Here is a 24,338-nt window from a genome sequence, read left to right on the forward strand (position 1 = left end):
AGGGTGCAAAGTTGTATTTTACCCACGAGTGTAGAATTGAAACACAAGCAAGCGAAAGGATTCTATAGGTGAACCACGAGCGAAGCGAGTGGTTCTAAAATAGAATCCTGAGCGTAGCGAGTGTTTCAACACACGAGAAGTAAAATACATTTGCGCCCGTGTATAACACAAAACTTTTCACCTCACTATAGCGAGGAAAATGCAACATCCACAGGCGTTAGATCATCTTCATCACTGGAATCACTCATTTCTTTACGATATTATAACAGAAAACTCTGGAAGTTGTGTATTTTTACGCGAGTCGGTGAGAAAAGTTTTTTAGTAAAAAAATTGTTGACAATGTTGACATTTCTGACGTATGAAATGTCAACGATGCGTTTTGATATTGCATCGACTCAACTTGTGCGTTCAGAATTATATTTAACATCATTATAAAAAAACAAACGTTTCTTATGGAATTTTAAGGTTTATGACTTAAAGTCATTAAATAAAGCTAAATTTGGTATTTTTCATTAGATTCTCAAACCATTTATTTAATGATAATTAATATCGAACGAATCATTATCATAAACGATTTACGTTTTGTTATCTGTCAAGCTACTTAAACACGCTCCATCCAAGGTCAAATTACTTTCCCCACTAGTGGATAAAACGCGTTTTTCCCCGCTTGTATTGAAGGATAAAAGACAACTTTCCGAGCTAGTGAGGGGAAAAAATATTTAAACACGCCCTCTAACGCGTTGACAATAGAGGCGTATGACTGTACGTATAGTTACTATAGTTACTATATATAGAGTTCCGTAGTGATTTCAAATTGTTTATTGACAAACTTGAATGCCTCTTGTATAAATTAACTCTACGGTCTCGAAATTTAAAACAAAAAATATTTATTGCAGGTGACTTTAACATAAATATATTAAATGATGACTCATCAACAATAGCTTTTAAGTCAACATTAAGTAAGTTTAATATGTTTATAACCATATTTGAACCCACCAGAATTACTAGCCAAAGCCAAACGTGTATAGATAATATAATTACTAACCAACGACGATACGTCTCTAAAGTTATGAATACGGGGCTTTTTGATCATACTGGTCAAATCATCGAAATACCTACTAGTGCTAGTTTTCACGAAAAAATTTGGTTTATTTACACTAGAAAAATTGATGCCAACTTGGAGATTTTTATAATGTATATGTCTCAAATAAATTTTTCCCATGTATACGAGGAAACAGACGTAAACTCTGCATATGAGACATTTATAGATCTTTTCCAATTGGTATATAATCTCTGCATACCCCTTGAACGAGTTAAAAAAAACCTTTAAAAAGAAACCAAATTGGAAGACGCTAGGAATAATGAGATCGAGTAAAGTCAAACGCGCAATGTATTTGCAAAATGAAAAAAAAATCTGGTAACTCTAATATACCAAATATAAGAGGTATTGCAAGGTTTTTAAGAAAGTTATTAGAAAATCTAAAATAATAGCAAACGATAAATACATACTTAGCAGTGTCAATAAAACTAAAGCTATGTGGGGGCTTATAAAATAGCATACGTCTTCCACAAATACCATTACTCCTTCAATAGAGAAATTAACCTACGAATGTAAAACTATTAATGAACCACAGCGAATAGCTGAGACTTTTAATAGATTTTTCAACAGTCAACAATCCCATTCCATGTCCAGTGTTCAGGACTACAAATTAATGACTGATAAGGTATGTAATAGTATGTTTGTAGTGCATGTTGATGCGCATGAAATAAGGAAAATAGTACGATCCTTAAAAAATAAAAAAAGTTCGGGATATGATGGTATACCCATGCAACTAATTAAATCTTGTATTGACTACATAGTATATTCTCTTGTGTATATTATTAATCTTATGCTAAGTACAGGTATATTTCCAAATTCCCTAAAAGTAGCACTTATAAAACCAATACATAAAAAAGGTGCTATGGATAACATAAATAATTATAGACCTATAGCCCTGTTGTCTAGCTTCTCTAAAATTTTTGAAAAAGTAATTTATACGAGACTAGATAATTATTTGAGTTCTAAAAAATTTTTAAATGCAAACCAATATGGTTTTCAAAAACAGAAATCTACTTCTCTGGCAATTTTTAAAATTTTTAAGGGCATATGGGATAGAGTCAATGATAAGCAACCTTGTATATCTTTGCTGTTAGACATGTCTAAAGCTTTTGACTGCGTAGTACATGATATACTTTTGAAGCAATTAGACAACATTGGAGTGCGAGGTCATGTACTTAAATTATTTGAATCCTATTTAAAAAACAGACAACAAGCTACAATGGTCATCAATTATTGCAAAGAACTCAAAACTATAGTTAGTACTCTTTCGGCTTTTGAAACTACTAATTTAGGAGTACCTCAGGGTAGTGTGCTGGGGCCTCTTTTATTCTTAGTGTATGTTAACGAGTTTCCTAAAATTGTTGACGAGTTGTGCGTGTTTTTCGCGGATGATGCCACTATACTATTTTCAGGGGATATACACAACATACCTCATATGGAACAAAATATTAACTCAACCCTTAAAAAAGTAATGGATTGACTTCACTCACTAAATCTTAAAGTCAACTTAGATAAAACTAAATATATCCAGTTTAGGAATTATAAAACAACTCCCATACTATTAAATATTACAGAAGGGGGAACGACAATAGAAGAAGTTAGTAATATACGTTTCCTGGGTGTTACTATTGATACTTTCCTTAACTGGAAAGAGCATATTGCACGAATTAATAATTTAATTTCTAGCCAATATTATGCTTTGTCAATTTTATCGGGCACTTGCTCCGAAATCATAGTTAGAAACTCTTACTATGGCAATGTTTTTCCCCTGCTGACCTACGGAATTATTTTTTGGGGAAATTCTGTAGATGTGCAAAGTACTTTTCTTTTACAAAAGAGATGCGTACGTACTATATACCGTATGAATACCGAGGAATCACTTCGGAATGTATTTAAAGACAAACGGATACTCACTCTTACGGGTATTTATGTACTTGAACTCTGTCTTTTCGTTAAGAATAATTTTGAATATTTCGCTAAAAAGTCTTCATTAAGAGACAATCTAAGAGAAAAGTACAAGTAGAACCTAATATGTCCAAAGGCAAATAACACGTTGTTCTGCAAAAGCGCCTTCTATACTTCCATGCGTGTATTTAATGCCCTACCTAACTAAGATATTAAAATTTTAAATGATAATAAATTTAAGTACCAGTTAAAAAGGTTTCTTACAGACAATGTATATTATAGTTTAAAGGAATTTTTCGAAGCGATGGAAACGGCAAGTGATATGTATTAGATGCTAAGACCAGTTGCTACATGTATATAGTGGTTAATTATTTTTAAGGCTATAAATTGTACGCTCGAAACGAGCAACTGTTGATACCATTTGATATAATGAACATCTTTATGTACCTACACAGTTTACAATAAATGAATTACTTACTTACTTACTTACTATCTTTATACGTAACTACGACCTAAGCTATGTCTGTTGGACCGTAACGTTACAGTCAGCAAGCGGATGAAACAAGGTGCCAAAAGTATCTGCCGCCCTGGAATACTTTTCCAAATAAGATATAGGTACATAATATGTTTATAGTTTTGACGACCGGTCTGGCCTAGTGGGTAGTGACCCTGCCTGTGAAGCCGATGGTCCTGGGTTCGAATCCCGGTAAGGGCATTTATTTGTGTGATGATCACAGATATTTGTTCCTGTCATGGGTGTTTTCTATGTATTTAAGTTGGCAAAACAGGGCCATATTACAATAATTTGCTTGTAAACTTACAGCAGCGCGACCTACCGGGTCCAATTGTGTTTTAAAACCATCCAGGAACCCGTTGAAATATACACACAAAATTTCGTCCAAATCAGCAGCGACGGAATATACTCGTATATAGACATCTCTCTCCATAAGAAAAATGTCTTCCAAAAATAACCCCAGCCACACTGACACATGACAGCTATCCATTTTCTATGGATATGTCCCACAAGCTTTTAATAAACAATTTCCAATAAACAATTTCCCGCTATAAAAAAAAGTTGTGATTGGTGATAAGTTTTGGCTATAATAAAATTCGATGCGTCGAACCCAAGGTCAAACCATGGTCAAACCTAGTCAAACCTCTTGCGCGGTGTCATAATATTTTAGTGGTCAAACCTTACAAGGATCATGTGAAGGATGATACTAACCATGAGGGAACCAATTCATATTATTATTAATTTGACGCGTATTTATTGTTAAGATTACGCATGTCTAAACTTTATAGGTATGTATACATTCAAAAAATGAAATATAATATTTATGCGTAGTACCTACATACAAACTTTTATAAAATGCCATTGGTCAACGTTTCTCAATTTTATTTAAAACATTTTTCTATGTAAGTATCGTTAAAATAATATACAAAATCGTCACTTTAATCCGTGGCACCAGGTATTGCTGTGTGGTTAGATTACTTGTGACAGTTATTAAGATTCATTACAGTATTAATAACACTAAGTATCTTAGTAAATATATATCCCACCAAAAACATTTTCATGTAAAATATTGCCAAGACCAAACCAATCCTTATATTATCATATTTTTGTAAGAGACGTTGATATTCGTAGATGTGGAAAAAATGGGTCATTGTTAGACATAATTATTGAAAGTCATAATGTTATGATTGTCATATTATCATTACTCATAATTTGGTTTTTCTCAGAAACGCGTAACTTTTCAGGATTGCCATAAAACAAACCTTTTTTTTTTTTATAGAGGGGGAATGCGTTACGCATACCACCCAGGCGCAGGGACGGGCCTGGGATGGTTATGTGGGACTCCCATACAGGCTAATGGGACCCATGGTTTACCCACTAAACCCCCTCTGTTACCGCCTCACTGCTATACGGCGAGGTCCCAGGAACGCCGAAGTACAACACTACATTACATACTCACTACTTATTTATTTTCTACAGATCGTGGGTTTTATAGTAGAAATATCCGTGAAGCCATTGAAATAAAAAAACATAGAAATTTCAATCGAGACGAAGGTTTTAAGATCTCATCTACATGGAACCCAGTCATTAGCGAAAACAAATCTCAAGTTGAAAACTCGAATATCGTGAGTGTTGTCGATCCGGTGACATCCTTAGTGCGCAAAACGATGAAGTTAATAAACAAGACCAAGTGCGGGTAGTTCGAAAAACTCGCGCGCCTAGAAGCTGTAGATGTCAACTTTAGCCAGTCTTCTCCGAGACCACGTCGGAGGTAAATTTAAAACTTATTTTACGCGATTAAGTCCTATCGTTGTAAATAATACCTAATAAATAATTACTATAATGTTACTCCATTTAAAACGTTCAACAACACGAAATTAATGTAAAAAAAATAATTCCGAATTTTTTGTAACGATTAGATTTTAAAAACAATTTTAGGTGCCACGAAAGATAGTCAATTTCTTAAATTTTTTCCTGGACAAGTAATGAATCTCATTTAGCTATATAATGCAAACGAATTCTTCGATGATCGATAGGATTAATAATATGTCATGGTATACGGGGTCCGAATGCTCTTTTAGAGCCTCAAAAACGTCATTAAAGGCGGCTACGTATTGGAAGCATTTGTGAGTTACTCGTATTACTGCCAAATCGTGCTTACTAGATAAACACTTTCCAGCCCCTTCTTTCATGCCGGCTGTACAATCTCGGCCGAGACCTCTCGCCGAGAGTCTCGGCATCGCTCCGATTCAATCGGAGAAGCGCGAGACGAGACGAGAAGCGAGCATCATGTACACTCTAGTTCTCGGTCTGTCTCGGGGTGTCTCGCCGAAAGTGTACAGCCGGCATCATAATGTTTCGTAAGACGCTTTCTGTGTGATAGCATACTTTAGATAACATCATTGACGGATTTGTTAATCCACCAAAATCTTTTAAAGAGAGCAGTTTGTCACCACATAGTATAAAACAAAGTCGCTTTCTGCTGTCTGTATGTCTGTCCCTATGTATGCTTAGATTTTTAAAACTACGCAAAGGATTTTGATGCGGTTTTTTTTTAATAGATAGAGTGATTCAAGAGGAAGGTTTTGTGTAAATTAGTTGAACTACCCGTGCGAAGCCGGGCTGGGTCGCTAGTGGAAGTATAATTTTTGAATTCCGTCCCAAATAAGGAATAAGTGCATTCTTCACAAGTAATAGGGTAGTTGACATTTTTTTAATGGTATCAGTCGATCAGGTTTGTTTTAAGGATCAAATGTCTGTATGGGACCCATTGTCTTAAAGCAATACAAGTCATAAATTGTTGGGATTATATATTTTTTAACTGAATATATTAAAGCTGTAAAGGGTTCGAATCGGGATGTATTATAAATTCAATATACGCGATATAATCCGATTTCATAGTTATATTTCATGAATATATTAGTTATTTATAAATTATATTTAAAATTATAATACATAATATAAAGAAGCTAAAATATAAGTAAACGTAACGTACAAATTGGTACAATGTTATCTTTGTCGCACTAATCCGTTTTCTGTCTGATAGTAATCACTTTCTTTGAAATGTAAGCTACAAATTCGCGTGGTTGGGCTAGGGAACCAATCTGGTTCCTGCCTCTCTAAAGTAACAGCATTTGCCCAAATAATTTTCTGTTTACTAGAATAAATAAAACGGGAAGTTTACCGGTAAGAAATTTGCACCGTACACGTAATATTTTACATAAAAAACAAATAAATCGGAGTTGCTTGTTGCTTTAAAATAAAATAAATAGCCAACTTACTCATAGATATGTTGCATAACGCTAACCCCATTCTGCCACCCCGTATCAAAAAGGCTTAAGTCATTATGAAACTAATATAGATCATCTATGAATCTACATATGAATCGTTTGTCTTTATCTGTCATTTTGACTTATGTCTTATGTATTTGTAAGAAAGGGATAAAACATAATTCAACTAATTCAGTCCCGTAAAGTTTTAGGGGGATAGATGGATATAGATATAGATGTATATGTATAGATACTTATTGATTTTAATATCTTTGCAGCCTTAGAACAAGTGAGACCGCGTATCTCAATGAAGCGTTTTCATTTTACTACGCCATAAGAGGACGGTGCTACTATACAAAAGCGTGCAAAGAAGATAAATGTGAATTGATGGTCAAAAAATTAAGATATTATGCAAGGTTTATTGTAGTATGTTTGCTTCTCAAGAAAATTAAATTAGTACGAGAGTTGATTAAGGAGTTAGATAGACAAATAATTGAATATGGGAACACGTATGACCCAGATGACCAAATGGAGTGGACGGTTGTCGTAGACGAGGTAAAAGCTTTTATTCAAGCGGAACCGGTCATATCGGTTATACATCCCGATAACCATCCCGTGATCCTTTCCCACAGGTACGGACAACATCTTGCCTTATAAAATTATATTTCTTACACTTCGCTTAGCACTTAATAATTTAATAATTTCAGGCTCAGCAGTCTGACTACCCCGCCTGTAGAAAGATCACCTCAAATGACTCTGTCTCTTCAAGAAGTTTTGATAATAGGAAGTAGTTCACTGCAAGCCAAGTTTTCTGAACTCACCATAGATATGTTCCGAATGCTTCAAACACTCGAGAGAGAACCGTCGGGGCAGCCACAACACATGTACGATGACTCGCCGCGGCAACGATTCATTTCAAATCCTACACTGCCTACAAGTAAAGGTACCTTTATACATATATTATGTTGATTATAATGATTATTATTCACAACGGCGGGACTTAATCGCGTAAAATAAGTTTTAAATTTACCTCCGACGTTTCGAGGACGGCGTTGTCTTCGTGGTCTCGGAGAAGACTGGCTAAAGTTGACATCAGCATCTTTTAGCTAGGCGCGCGAGTTTTTCGAACTACCCGCACTTATTTTACGCGATTAAGTCCCGCCGTTAGAATATATTACGTAAATAATAATGAATTTAATGAACTAATATTGACTTTTCATATCAATGATTGTCGGCTGTTAGCGAAGTTTTATCATGTTTATTTAGTGCAGCAAGCGATTTCGTTCAGCAACAATGTGGTTTTTTTTTTTTATTCTTTATTAAAGGGCTTTTTCGAGTGAACGAATATGTCGCCCCATAAAACATCACTTAATTAACAAAGTTAAAAAAAATAAACAGCCAAATCTAGTATGTACATCACACATTTCTGTCCCTCAGGTGGTATAGATTTCGACAGGAGATTAGAGGTAAATTATGTTACATAATATAAATAGGTACTAATTGCAAAAAAGGTAACAAATGAACTTATGAATGAATGAGATTTAAGTGCACAAAAACACGATATTTGAGCTAACTACCTTGAAGAAGTATTTACTCGTAGTCAATCTTGCAGTTTGCAAAAAAGAAGACAAATTTCAAAATATCATTTTGTTGTGTCACATCCACTTGACTCTGGTGCTGATATATTTAATATATAATTCATCGTTTAGAAGAAAGCTATGTACTGTACTGTACCGTTCTACATATTTACCTTTACCTATATGTCACAGCTACAGCTTTATGTCCAAAGTGTTTTTATTTCTGTCAAGTGTATTTTATCGCCAGGCGAAGTATTTAATGTCAAGTTTAATTTTTAACGAACTAAATAGTAGATTGTGTTACAAGGGAGCTAAATGACATATTTACGGCGAGGGCGTACATTGAATCCTAAACGAAGCGAAGGATTCTATAATAGAATCCCAAGAGTAACGAGGGATTCTAAAGTAGAATCCTGAGCGTAGTGAGGGATTCAAGTGTATTACGCCCAAGATGGAAATAATTTTGCTACCATGTGACACATACTGCTTTTCACATCACCTATGAGGTAATTATGCTGTTTAAATATATTATTTAAGCTAAAAAAATAATGTGCAATTTTTTTTAAATAGTGTCCTAGAACAGAAAAGTGTTACTTTGATCCCTCCTAGCAGGGAAGAAAAGTGCCACTTTGATCCCTCCTAGCAGGGAAGAAAAATGCCACTTTGATCCCTCCTAGCAGGGAATAAAAGTGCCACTTTGATCCCTCCTAGCAGGGAAGAAAAACCCCTTTTTCGAATTGGTGATGTGAAAAAATTTATACTTAAAATCATTTTATTATTGTCATAGTTACTTTCCTTTGTTTTACTATACCTACACATCAATTCGTTGCCCGGCGCCCTTCGCTTATGCACGCGCAACACGACGTTTCGCAGCCTATTATTGCGAACGTAATAACGATCCATGTCCACCCATGTTAGAGAATAGTACATTAATTACTACAGAGGCTGGGAAGTAAGGGGTTTCCGACTTGCCGGCCGAATTCATATATACGGATAGTTATGAGGCCGACAACCCTTTTTCACTCCGATGTATTTATAGTGTTTTTCGCAAACAGCAATGAAATAAATAAAAAAATCTCCACGAAATTAAAGTTTTATTTCTAAAGAAACTAAAAGTAAACGAGGCACAAAATATAACTACCAACTATACCTAACTTTATCACACGTGTCGTATATTTTACACATGTACTTTATCAATTTATTACACAAATCTGCAAGATGTATATTTATGTATCTTTGATTTTTTCGCCTTGCATCCGTCTGACTGTAGTTTTAGCCACATAACTAAAATTACATAGTTTTTTATGTTGATATTATGCTTCGCATACATCGTTGCCTTAAACATCAAGTATAATTAACAGGTATTCATTTAATATTTTCGTCGAAACTCATATTAAATAACACAATCAACAACGCACAATAAATCCAATAAAATAGAATTACAGAATGAAATATGTTCAACTTTAGCTCCAAAACGGTTAAAAAATACCTACGCGTGTTTGAGTAGACATTTTTACCGCTAAGTATGTGTAATTATAGTTTGTCAAAGGACTGTCTCATTTCCAACATAGACAGAGAGAATCATACTATCTTTATCTTACACTAGTACTAGCACCCGAAAGAAAAGGATGAGTATAGTTTTATTTGTTCTTATTTACTGCCAATTTGGTTTGACCAATTATAAATTTGCAATTGAATATTATTGGAATTTGTTAATAATGTTTTATTTTATTTATTATATTTTTGGAAATTCTATACAAATAAAACTGCAAAATATATCAAATATCGTTTATATTATATCGTTTATATATTTTTATAGGCGTATTGGCAGAATGCCATTCCGAACCAAAAAGCAAATATTGGTTATAGTTTTTTTTTAATGGCTAAATGCCATGATGCTGTGTCACAAACATATGTGAAACGGAAATTTAAAAAAGCCACTTCCCGGCCTAGGCCTGCAACTTTGTATGAAATTTCATTACAGACCTCTCGTCTAGCCGCACCTGAGTCGTGATACATGGTAGGTCCCATAATGACCTAGCCTGAACCAAATATTATTATGCTAGCGAAATAAAACTATTATTACTTTTCAATATAGTCGCCTCTAATGTCAACGCACTTTTGACATCTTTGAATAAACATCTGTATACCTTTATAAAAGTACCTTGAAGTTTTGTCTTCAAAATGACCTAAAACGGCCGCCTCCAGTTCTTCGTCATTAAAAAAAAATTTTTTCTCGCAAGTCTCGCTTCAGGTTTGGGAATAAAAAGTAGTCACTGGGAGCCATGTCCGGACTATACGGGGGATGGTCGACCTCAGTGAACCCGCACTCGCGAACTGCAGCCTTGGCCACGAAGGCGGTATGCACGGGATCATTGTCGTGTAGCAGCAGTACCCCTTTGGCTAGTTTTCTTCGTCTCTTTTCTTTTATTGAAGCCCGCAATTTATGGATCAAAGAAACATAGTACGCGCCATTTATAACGGTATTACGTTCTTTAAAATCGGTGCTCTTAGAAAGCCCTAGTCTTGCTGCTATTTCTCTGATCTTTAGGCGGCGATCACTTAAAACTTCCTCTTGGACGCTGTTGATATTTTCAGGAGTGAGGACCTCCACTGGTCTTCCATCATGTCCCAGATCTTCGACAGCTTCCCGATCAAATCGAAACTCGTTTACCCAGTTTTTTACGGTGTTATAAGAAGGAGAAGACTCGCCGAATACGCCATCTAAACGATCTTTGATTTGAGCGGGAGATAATCCTTCCTTAAACAGGAATTTTATGACACTTCGGTACTCAATTTTGGACATTGTTAAAAATCTTGCGACAACCTTGACTTAACTTTCTCTAAAACTGAAAATAAAGCGAACAAGTCGATGCTCTTCCGTTTAAAAACTACTGATTAGATGTGCTATCCAATAGTGAATAACATGTTATGACATGTTGCGCAGAAGTGGTTCAGGCCAGGTCATAATGGGACAGCCTGGTACTTCCCAGCTTAATATAAAGAACGTAATATCACTATTACATAGCACGTTTGAGAAAAATCATTTAATCGAGCTGCCCACCACCGCAACACCTACCCACATTATCCTGATGCCGCCACTGGAACATCCTTCGTCCTTTCAAGTTTGTGCGTTAGTGTACGCAAAGATAGATATAACTCCGTAATAGATGGATACAGTCTAAGGAAAAAACGTGCCTCGAGAATCAAGAAAATTTGATTCTCGTTCAGAGGGCGCTACTAGCTTTGGCCTACTGTCGTATAGATGGCGTTGACGGTTTCGTTTGTTATTTAAAAATTTTGACGCATATCAGTGAAAGAACATGGGTCAAAATCATAAAAATAATTAATGCAAATAAAAAAAATCATTTATCCATATTTAAATACATTTTATCGTATTTTTATAAATCTTCATTTTTAGTTTTAAAGTATGTCGATAGATGGCAGTGAATTTACTGGGGTTACAAAATTTACTATGACAGTACCGCTGGTGTACGGGTGTGGGTGGATTTTTAAAGTGAGATTTTTAGGTGTCACAGGCGTGTTATTACAAAACTGGCAACAAAAATACCTCAAACTATTTTTATCTTTATACATATAACACATATAAATACGAGTACAGCGAGGTATAGTCAAATTAACACTGAATATTACCAGATGCTAGAAAAAATATCTTGAGTTAGGTACTATTACTGCGCGCAGTAAGTCTGTGAGACGGTTCTACTCGCGGTTTTCTTCAAAATATGTAGCGTTTAAATAAGGTATTACCTACTTGCAGTACATAATGTGTAATTTTATGTGAAATTTAATTATTTTTCCAATGATGTATAGTATTTTAATGTAAATCATACAGATGTGAAGTTAAGCTAATATCTATTATATATATTTTTCTAGCATCTGGTAATTATAGTGTTAATTTTACCTCGCTGTATTTATGTGTTATATAAATAAAAAAATTGTGTAAAGTATTTTGGCCTGACACGCTTGTGACACCTAAAAGTCGCACTGAAAATCCACCCTTGTACTTACCTATTTAATATTTGAATAATGTTGAACTTTCTCTGTACCTACGTGGATGGCGTGTTTATAATGCTTTTATTAATGGTAAATATTTTGACAAACTATATAGCAAATTCGAAACGCAAACCCGAATTAGCGTAGAGTCCTACGCTACTACTGCTACTATATAACCACGTGAAATGCGTTTACTGGCCGTTAATGAACCATATTATCTTAATTGTTTTAGGATACAATTTGGAGAATGGCCCGCGACGTGACAGCCCTCACAAATATCTACTATTCAAGCCATCGCCAAGCCAAGTGCTAGTGTACCTGGCAAGTGGCTGCAACGATCTGCCTCCTAGCGGCGCTCTGCTGTTGTACATCTCTGCAGATGGGCAGATAGTCCCAGCCTCAAAGCACCCTGAACAAAGTAGGCGTCTTTTAAATCACTTAATATCTACCTACATTCATACCCATAAATCCTCTATGATGAAAAACCGCAAATTACGGCCAGCATAAAGATAAACTATTATGTTAAGAAAAAAATTCTACATATAAAAATATTATTGTAATAGTTATTTTTGATACAAGTGCGGAAAAGAGGAAATTCGAAACGAGTGGCGATAAATTAAAACATTAAAACACGACCGCTGCCGGGCTAGCACACGCCGCGACATAGACTACCCGTCCCTCTTTAATTCATACAGTTTATAAAAGACGGGTAGTCTATCTCGCGGCGAGATACTGTCGCGCCAATCATGTGCTTGGCCTACAGGGAGTGTTTTAAATCGACACGAGTTGCGAATTACCTATTCGCACGTGTATCGAACAACGTTTTACAGTACATATGGCCCATTAAACTTTCGAAATATGCACAAAAAGTGCACTTTACGCGCGAGAAAGTAGCGCCATATGTACTGTAAATGTTATTGAATCGATTTTATAATGATATTCACATTTCTATCATTTCAAAGAAAGGATTTAGATTTGACCTCTATTCTTATATGTATCAGTCGAGATGAGGTTGTATTCGGAAGGAAGTGCCAGTTCCAAATAATTTTATCAAATCTCGCATGTTACTTCATATCTAACGATATGGCAGTTGGGCCCGACTCTAGTTTGTATTTGAATTTAAAATTTGAAATGAATTTGAATTTTAAAAACCTACGGTTGCGTAAAAAAAATTACATTTACCGCCATTTCACGAACGAAAAAACTGAACGTGAAGTTTAAACTTATCTAATCGCAAAAATAAGTTTGTTTTGTTGTTCAGAAGATATTAACTATCGCACCACTTTCGTGTACAATGAGATGAGTGAGCAATATTTCGGAGAGGCTGCCTGATATACCGAGCAACGCCGGAATGCCGGTCGTTACATGCGTTGAACACAATACTTGAGAGCTTATAATATGTATGACTGTAGATAAAGCAGTGTATGTAGCTGTACGTCATTTAGGCATTAAAATACGCATGTTACATTATGAACTCTATAAAGTTATAAACCCACACTCGTTTTAATTTTAGATTAATTAATGCATAGATTAGTATATGTTTATTTAATGCCTTTCATTATATAGCAGTCATATTAACTAAATATTATTGAAGTATAAAATATTTAAACATTTTTCATTACTTTTCGTTACAGTGGGTTACGAGGTCGGTGGGCTTATCACGACCTCTCGAAGTGACATTCACAGGGACTGTGTGAAAGAACCAAAAATCACGGCCGCCGGCGTGTCGGCCCCCAAATACAAGGAGCAGCAATGCTTGCACCCCGGGGACCTGTACCCCTTCACGCGGAGGCCGTTGTTCATCATTATCGACTCAGACAACTCCTGCGTGTTCCAACACATACCGCGTCACTTTGGACAACCTCTTGTTATCTTAATGTCGCCTTTAGATGTCCCACAGCCGTTTCAAGGTCAGTCAATATTTATAGTGAATAATATATTATACGTTGAATATTATGTCCATATTAAATAAATAAATATTTGGGGACTTGGCTTGAAATGAAAGGCGATACCTAACACAAGTATAACTGCATATGCCAGTTTTTAAAAGCATCATCATAAAATTAGCGATATGGTAGCCAAATGGCTAAATGGTAGCACCTATTTTAATTATTACATATTTTTAGTACATATATTATTGACTGTAAATATCTATCTATCTATCTATTTCGATACATTTACATTTGAGTGCATTAAACGGCATAATTAAACTTTTACAGAAAACAAACAGCAGGGCAACCTTTTCACAATTTTCCTAACAACACCGTTGACTGCCTTCGCGTACATCTGCGACATACACACCATGTCGTTAAACCACTGGGATCGGGCTCAGAGCTTCGTTGACACATTCATGGCTGAAGCATCACAGGTTGTGACCAGAAGTCGCATCGGTACGTATCCATTGTGATATTTGTAAAACAACCGTTACTAAAATACCCCATATTATAACAAAAAAAAAGGTATCGACACAAGCACCCACACAAATATTTTCCTACTCCAACACTTGAATTTGTCAATTAAATTACTAATAGTGATATAGGTATAAATTAACTTGATTTAAATCGCGTCGCAGGCGCAGGGGGCGAGGTCAGTAGTAACGAGTAGCGATCATTAGCTATAGGATCATAAGACAGTTGCTTAGCAGTTATCTTATGTTATGAATATTCATACTACATAATTATAAGGCCGTCAAGAGCACCCTAAACCGGCGAGCGTGTATGAGGAATGTTATGAAAGTGAAGGAAGCGAAAGAGGTATGTCAGGATCGTAGCAAGTGGAAATCCGTGGTCTCTGCCTACCCCTCCGGGAAATAGGCGTGATTATATGTATGTATGTACATAATTATATACCTAGTACAACAAGTAGTAAAATCAGCACCATGGCTTGCCATGGCGATATGCTGTGTTTACTTGCATCAAGTTTGTAGTGTGTGTTTAAGTATTGTCAAATGTTTTACAAATTGTGATGTAAAATAAGTCTAATTTCTTTCTTTCCTTCCTTCTTTCTTAGATTAAGTTTCTACCTACTATATGTCTCCACATGTCTATTTTTGTAATAAGCGATATTGTGGCTGAACTGCCTTTTCTCCACTAAAATAAGTCCTCTGATTACGAAAAATATAAATTATTCTAATAACGTTTCCTTTATACTATGCCTAAAGAGTCTAAAGACATGCTGGAATTTATACATAACTTGAATAGGATAACTATAATGCAAAGTTATTTTAATCTTTTCGGATAAAAGTGGCCGAAAATTATTGGTCCATAGTTGCATGTCAAAGTGCCATTTTAATTTGATTATTTTATTTACAGACATAATGTACATAATGTTCATGGGCGATGATTATCTGAGGCTCCTGCTGCTCCGTTTTGTGTTCTGCGAAGTGACGTTGCGACTGCACCGGGGCTTCCGCTCCCGCACGCAACTCACGCGTGCCTCGCCGCCTCTGCCCGAGGAGATACTCGACCATCCCACGCTAGTACAAATTGTGCTAGACCTGGCTATGAATTTACAGGTAAAAATCGACTACGAGTACTTAGTACGATACAATAAAAGATCGGCCAAGAGCACGTCGGGCCATGCTCAGTGTAGGGTTCCCTAGTTACCATTCTGTCAGAATACGAGTAGGCTAAATGTGTGCTATTAATAAGTATCATGTACATTACAAGAATAAGGGCCTACTTTCGCAGCACTTTTTACGTCTTTTTAGGGTTTCATAGTCACCTAGAAACCGTAATCCATACGTCCACGTCAAAGAGTATGGATGTTCAACAACTTTGTGTAATTTTTAATTAGTTACGATGTAGTAAACATTTTTTTGTTATTATTTGAATAAAACGATACATAATACGATATTTTACTAATTTATTATTTGGCAGAATGGAATTATATATATATATAATATATAGGTAGAGGTAGGTAGGTAGCTATAGGTATTTCGTTCATTCATAGGTAAAGCAGCCTTAGGTATTTTGTGCATTAGGTAATTAGGTATAACAACTTAACGGTGTTACGTGCATTAGGTATATTAGCTTTAGGTATTTCGTTCAATAAGTAAATCAAGTTTAGGGTATCGTCTATTAGGTATATCGACTTTCGATATTACATAATTTGAAAAAAATCGCGTTATATACCACAAGCATAGGGGTCATCCATTAATTACATCACACGTTTAGGGGCGGGAGGGGGTCAAGAAAATGTGACATGGGGGAGGGGGGAGTCACAAATTTTGTGACGTCACTTTAACTTATTTAAATTATTTTTGTTTTTGGAACGATAATCGTTTTTAATCGTTTAATTTTCTTTCCTGACTGTTTTGGGTTATAAAATTACTAATATTCAAATATTATTAATACTTAATACGATTTGCCGATTTCATTGAAGAAATATGACGTCACACCAGGGGGGGAGGGGTTTGCCAAATGTGACCAAGTGTGACAAGGAGGGGAGGAGGGGTCAAAAACCTCGAAATTCGTGTGGCGTAATTAATGGATGAACCCTCATTAGAATGTAAGACATTGACATATTTTAAGGCCGTAACACACCGTCGCACCGCACCGCGACCTTGGAGCAGTTCTAGGAATAGGTAGTACTAGCGTGGGCTTCCACACTATCGCACCGAACTACAGACTGCCGCACACGTGCGCCAGTGTTGCCAAGTGTCCCGTATTTCCATGTTTGTCTATGTTTGTCTATGAAAAATGGTGCGATGGTGTGTTACGGCCTTTAATATAAAGCCCACTCCAGACTACGCGGCGCGAAGCCGCGAATGCGAGTGTGGAGTCGATTTCGCTGATTAGCGAACTACACTCCACACTCGCGTTCGCGGCTTCGCGCCGTGATTCGCGCATGAGTGTGGAGGGCCCTTAATGTTGCATGTTTCGTTCAACTCATATAATAGTGATGTACCACAACCGATACTAACCGAAAAAAATGTAGGTGCCTACGTATACGTATTTGTTAGCTAGTATTATTAATATATATGTATATCAATCTCATACTTTCGGGATTAACAACAGACTGCCGCACACGTGCGCCAGTGTTGCCAAGTGTCCCATATTTCCATGTTTGTCTATGAAAAATGGTGCGATGGTGTGTCACGGCCTTTAGTATAAAGCCCACTCCAGACTACGCGGCGCGAAGCGGCGAACGCAAATGTGGAGTCGATTTCGCTGATTAGCGAACTACAATCCACACTCTGCGTTCGCGGCTTCGCGCCGTGATTCGCGCATGAGTGTGGAGGGCCCTTAATGTTGCATGTTTCGTTCAACTCATATAATAGTGATGTACCACAACCGATACTAACCGAAAAAAATGTAGGTACCTACGTATACGTATTTGTTAGCTAGTATTAGAAATAGAAATAGAAATAATTTTATTTGCAGAAAAAGGGTACAATAATTGTCTTAGGTTAAATGTACATTACATACAATCGTTTCACCTTCTTCAGCTGTTTAAACAGCATGCAAATTTACACATCGTTAATAATGAATTAAACCATGCAAATAAAAAACTACCTATATAAGGTACAGGATTTTTGCAAGCGTACATCATTTTAATTTAACTTTAAAGATAATACATTAGGCTAAAAATATAAAGAACGAACAACAGTAAATTAAACATTATGTACAATTAGTGAAATCATCATTTTACTCTTTATAGGCAATATAATCACTAATGTTGTAGAAGCAGTGATCAAGAAGCCATTTCCTTAGAGTTGTGTTAAACTTATTGCCTTCAAGTGATTTTATTTGAACAGGTAAATTATTATAGATTTTTATACTCATGTTATAAGCATTTTTTCTGTATATATCTGTCATACATCGTGGCTGATGTAAGATATCTTTGTATTGTATTTTTGGGTTAAGTGAACACATGTCTGTACGCTTTTGGAAATATTTAGAGTATTTCTTTGAAAAATTACAGATTTTCAGTATATACATACAAGCTAGAGGTAATATGTTCATCTGTTTAAAAAGTGGTTTGCAACTAGTCCGTATATGAGCATTTGCTATAGCACGCACGTATTTCTTCTGGAGTTTGAATATCCTTTCGACATCAACAGAGTTACCCCATAGAATAAGGCCGTAATTAAGTATGGATGAGACGTAGCCATGATAAGCAGTGAGAGCTGCTTCACAAGAAACAGAAAGTCGTAATTTTCGTAGTTCAAAAATGAAACGGTCAAGTTTTGAGCATACGGAGTTAATTTGTTCCTTCCAATTTAAAAATGAGTCGATATTTAAACCTAAGAATTTTATGTTCCCTGTTTTAAGTAATGCAAAGTCGTTAATATTAATATTGAGTTGAGGAGGTATTGATCCATACGAGTGTAATTGCATATAGTGTGTTTTGCTGAGGTTAATCAAGAGATTATTATTTGTTATCCATCTATTTATGTCTGTTAAAGCATTATTAATATCTGATTTATAGGTATTTTGATCATGACCACTAACTATGATAGTTGTGTCATCAGCGAAAAGTATGGATTTAGGTTTGGTCGAAGCAGGAAGATCATTAATAAAAATTAAAAATAGAAGAGGGCCTAAATTACTGCCTTGAGGTACTCCAGAAACTGTCGTACGAAAAGGTGACCTGTAGACTATTTTATGAATTTGGTTTTCAGTTTCAACAAATTTACTGATTTGGGTACACTGCTTTCTATTGGTTAAGTAAGATTTAATCCAATCATTTGCCTGGCCCCTAATTCCATAAGCATCTAATTTATTGAGAAGCTTTGCATGATCGACTAAGTCAAAAGCTTTTGTCATGTCAAGGAAAGTTGACATGACAGGAGACTTATTATTAATCTTTTCGTTCACGTATTTAATAAATTCAAAACACGCCAATTCTGTGTTTAATCTTTTACGAAATCCAAATTGGTCAGGGTGTAAAATATTATGCTTTGTTAAGAAGTTATCTAACCTATCGTAAAAAGCTTTTTCTATTATTTTTGATAATATTGGAACAATAGTTATCGGTCTATAATTATTTGGATCATCACGTTCTCCTTTTTTGAATATTGGTTTAATAATCGAAATTTTAAGTTGTTCTGGGAAAAAACCTTCACTGAAGGATAAATTTATTATATGGGCAAGTGGTCTGCTTAAAAACAATCCAGTTAATTTTACTATTTTAGTGGAAATATCATCTATCCCAGAAGTTTTACTATTACTTAACGACATGATAAGTTTGTGTATTTCTTTGCTATCTGTTGGCATTAAGAACATCGTATATGGACTATTTTCAATGTTTATTTTTGTATTATTGTTGTTTGTTACCTTATTAACATTACCTATTTCTATAAAATGGTTATTAAGGATAGTACAGATATCTGGAGGATTATTATACATATTATCATCGATTTTTAAATGACTTATATTTGTTGTCTTATCTGTATCTGATACCTGTGAGGATATGATATTCCAGGTTGCTTTGCATTTGTTCTTATTTGTAGATATATATTTATTATTGCAAATTTGTTGTGATTTTTGTATACATTTTCTTAATATACGTATACGTATTTGTTAGCTAGTATTATTAATATATATGTATATCAATTTCATACTTTCGGGATTTTCGGGACTAACATTTCCGGTACATTATTTGACTGTTTTCTGTTACCAAAAGAGGATATAATAAGATAGAGCCGTACTGTCATAGTAAATTTTGTATCAACATACTTTAAAACTAAAAATGAAGATTTATAAAAATAATATGGATAAATGATTTTTTTATTTGCATTAATTATTTTTATATGATTTTGACCCATGTTCTTTCACTGGTATGCGTTAAAATTATAAATAACAAACGAAACCGTCATCGCCCTCTATACGAGAGTAGGCCAAAGCTAGTGGCGCCATCTGATCGAGAATCAAATTTTCGTGATTTTCGAGGCACGTTTTTTCCTTAGACTGAATACATCTATGACGGATTTATATCTATCTTTGCTGTTACTTAGCATGAAATATCATGTTTTTTTTTACTCTAAGTACTTTTACCAGTACCGGTTCTGCAATTTCTAATTAAGACTGTCTTCGAAAACCATTTTTGATATAAGGTCAGTACGGATAAGTGTAGCTACGAGGCAAGTGTAACTGACCTTCATATTACGTAAAATAATTGAGATTGTGATACTGCTATAATCTGCTGTCATGAGTAAATAAACTATCAATTGTATTTTATTACTAAAGGTGACGTTGTCAAGCAATTTTGAGATTATCGTCATTTTAAAATCTCACAATTTTTTAAATACGATTTGGAGCCTACACGTAGCTTACAATGAGTGACTGGGAAAGTGTGTCTATCTCACTTGAGGCAAGTGTGACTGTATGTTACACTTGCCCCGTATCAGAGATCGTAAACAATCATTTTTTGTATCATCAATACTAATAGCTTTTGCCCGCGACTTAGTCCTTATTTTTTATCTCACCGGTATGTATTATGTTTCATCTTCATCTAATAAACCTAATATTTTAAAAGTGCATTTTTCATTAAAAAAGGTTTTCCACCCCAGGTTGGAACATATATGTCACAGTTACCCCGGATAATATTTTATCATAAATGATGATAACTAAGTATATAGTATAGATCAAAATTTATAAATTATCACCGTTTAGTATTAGCTCAATCGGATTAAGTCTAATCTCGAAATCCTTCCAAAGATATGAAATTTGGTATATATGTTAATTAAAGGTCTCTTTCTCATGTCCACACTATTTAACATTTGGGGACCTTGAGGAATCGCAGCCATCTTGAAAAATGTGTACCATCCTGGAGAAATTTGCGTTTTACTCTAAATATACGTTTTCTATAAAAATATGGTGTAAGGCAACATTAAAGCTTATTAAATTCTACACAAAACAGTCCTAGATATCTTTGCGGAAAAAATACATCTTGTTATAGATAATAATAGCTGAATCCAGATTTAGCGCTTATACCCTTTCAGGGGATATTCTCTTAATATAAAAATTGGAGGAATGTGAATTCCACTTTTGTCTATACACGTTCTACCCCAATATCAACATTTTACTCGGCTGCGACTTAAACAGAAACTAGGGTTATGGGTTTAAATACTGAAAATCAGTACACCCTGTAGCTCAGGATACTGGACGGATTTTTTTAAATGACATATCGGTAGATTCCTCTTGCCCTTCACAACCTGCTTGCACTTGTTTTATTAAAGAAAAATCAATACAGCCGCCTTGAGAGGACGCCGAATATTAAGTCATATTTTTACTCCTAGCGCCTAAACTATTAAGTGGATTTCAATAAAATAGACATCAGTAGATTCCTTAGAGTTGTGTTAAACTTATTGCCTTCAAGTGATTTTATTTGAACAGGTAAATTATTATAGATTTTTATACTCATGTTATAAGCATTTTTTCTGTATATATCTGTCATACATCGTGGCTGATGTAATATGTCATAAAACCTAAAATAAGACCTAAAATCTGTTTTTGCAGTCACATTTTTTGTCCTAAACATTTTTCCTCCATTTATTTTAGTAAATATGTATTGCGTAGCACTCGTGTACCAATTACGGATGTCTATTTTATTGAAATCCACTCAATAGTTTAGGCGCTAGGAGAAAAAATATTTAATGTTCGGCGTCCTCTCAAGGCGGCTGTATTGATTTTTCTTTAAGGTGGTTCGACTAGGTTACCCAAACCTTAAACCCCGCTAGATGGCGTCACTTTCGCAAATTTTCAGGTTTTATTTTTTTGTGGAATAGTGTTGGTATCTGTATACTTAAAAGTATGTTTAGCGCACTCTTTACATAAATATTGAACTATTATAATAAACATTGAATACTTCATTGTGCAAAAACCACCTTTAATGTCGACAGAGTGTTTCTGTCATGCTATTTCCTACTATTACTCACACATGCAAACAGTGTTTCCGTGATGCTTGTAGTAGACAATTTCATGCAGTGTAAGTATGCTGCAATGGCGTTGCAGTATGTTCGTGGAAATACGTGCAAGAGGATTCGGGTTCGAGACTGGTACGACAGGTGTACTTTTTTTTGTCCTTTTGTGTTATCTTGTCTTTCTTATACCTTTTCTTCTTCGAATTCTTGTCCGATTCCGATATAACCGAAATATATTTCAGTATTATCGGAAACGGCTCTAACGATTTCGATGAAATTTGATGTAAGGGATTCGATCTAGCTAGGTCTTCTCTGGGAAAACGAGCATTTTTGAGTTTTTACTTATGTTTTCCGAGCAAAGCTCGGTCTCCCGGTTCAGTATTATTAATAAATTAGTTTATTAACGTTTTATAAAAATATGTGACGTTTTGAACTAAAAGGTACCACATTGTCGGTTGTCGATTAGGTTGATTTCATTTTGAAGACTTTATGGAAATAGCGTCTTATTGACAACAATAAGTAGGTACCCGTTTGGTTGAAAACGCCACATATATTGAAAACCTGACTTACACAAATCTCACCTTTTTGGGTTCTTCCAACTCAGAATAACTAGCATATTTATATTGAATCCTGATGCTAATATATAAAACATGGCCCAAATATTTTTGTATAGAAGTTTTACTTTGTACTACGTCACGCAAACTGGGAAAATTTCTTGATACTAAAACATGACGTGATGGAATCGATATTTTAGGATATCTTTTTATGTTAGGATTAGGATGGAGAACACTGACGATTCTTAGTAGCTTAGCTTTAGCCCAAGGAAGTCCAGGTTTGTAAGTGTCAGGTATCAGTTTTTTTTAAAGCGCTAAATATAGTTCTACAAGTAAAGCAATCCCTTACTGCCCAGCCTCTATAGTATTTTTCAAACTGGAAGGGTACGATGATAGATTTCATCTCCATACAATTTATAACCTAAAAATGCCAAATGTTGCAAAATTATATTGAATTGACATCTATCATCGTACCCTTGCAGTTTGAAATAGTTATATACGATACAAGTGCGGAAAAGAGAAAATTCGAAACGAGTGGTGATAGATTAAAACACGACCGCAGGGAGTGTTTTAAATCGACACGAGTTGCGAATTACCTATTCACACGTGTATCGTACAACGTTTTACAGTACATATGGCCCATATGTACCACGTTTTCAAGTTTGTCCTAGCGCGCTGAAATTTCGGCCACGGAATCTCGGGGTCCCCTAGATTGGTATGGAAAAAATTTTTGGATAAAATCCAAGATGGCGGAAAAAATGACCACTTTTTTTTTGTATGGCAACTTTTAAACGGTGCGAGATGGGTGGGGGGTGCTCGACCAAATGTCATAGAGGGCCCCGAGGGAAGTACAACTAACTGCATTTAAAAATTTTCAAAATGGCCGACTTTTTTTTTTCAAGTTGGTCTGAGCGCGCTGAGATTTGGCATGCGGCTAGCCTGGGAGCCCAAGATTAGTATGTCGAAAATTTTTTTTGGAAATATCCAAAATGGCGGCGGACAGGGGCAAAGTCAAATTTTCAAGTAGGTTATGCGAGCCCGAAGGGCGAGCTTCAGGCCGGGAGGCCGAAGGCCGACCCCGCGGAGGGCCGTCAGGCCCGGAGCTTCACCCCGAATGGCCAGGCGTGCCCAACCCCCAGTAATTTTGGGCGAGGCCGAAGGCCGAGCTGCGGGAAGGACGAACAAAGCAAAATCCTATACAAAAAGTGTGTTAAGCGAGCCCGAAGGCCGAGCTGCGTGAATACAGTGCTTCCAAGCGTTCTACCAAGTCAACTGTCTTCATAAGCGGCAAGGCTCGCGAAGGCCGAAGGCCGAGCTCCGCGTAGGGCCGAAGGCCCGAAGCGTCACACGAGAGGGGGAAGTTGGAGCTTAAACACGACCCAATAGTGAAAATGTCTTAGACAAGCGAAACGGCGGGCCGAAGGCCGAAGGCCGTAGGCCCGACGTGAGCCTGTCAAGACATTTTTACTATTGGGTCGTGTTTAAGCTCCAACTTCCCGCTTACCGCCCAAAGCAAAACCAACCCTCCCCAAGTGTTT

The 24,338-nt window shown here is 35.8% G+C and overlaps 1 protein-coding gene across 2 annotated transcripts in view; it reads left to right on the top strand.

Moving 5' to 3' along the window:
* Positions 1–24,338, top strand: part of LOC134754264 (protein SCAI) — a 41,075-nt gene that overhangs the window by 13,398 nt on the left and 3,339 nt on the right. For both annotated transcript variants that reach the window (XM_063690477.1, XM_063690478.1), the window contains exons 4-9: positions 7,066–7,419; positions 7,495–7,730; positions 12,611–12,796; positions 14,013–14,288; positions 14,598–14,768; positions 15,690–15,892. In XM_063690477.1, the coding sequence (XP_063546547.1) occupies positions 7,066–7,419; positions 7,495–7,730; positions 12,611–12,796; positions 14,013–14,288; positions 14,598–14,768; positions 15,690–15,892 (1,426 nt within the window). The remainder of the gene's footprint in view (positions 1–7,065; positions 7,420–7,494; positions 7,731–12,610; positions 12,797–14,012; positions 14,289–14,597; positions 14,769–15,689; positions 15,893–24,338) is intronic.

Source organism: Cydia strobilella, chromosome Z, assembly GCF_947568885.1.
Source record: "Cydia strobilella chromosome Z, ilCydStro3.1, whole genome shotgun sequence".
Lineage (NCBI taxonomy): Eukaryota > Metazoa > Arthropoda > Insecta > Lepidoptera > Tortricidae > Cydia > Cydia strobilella.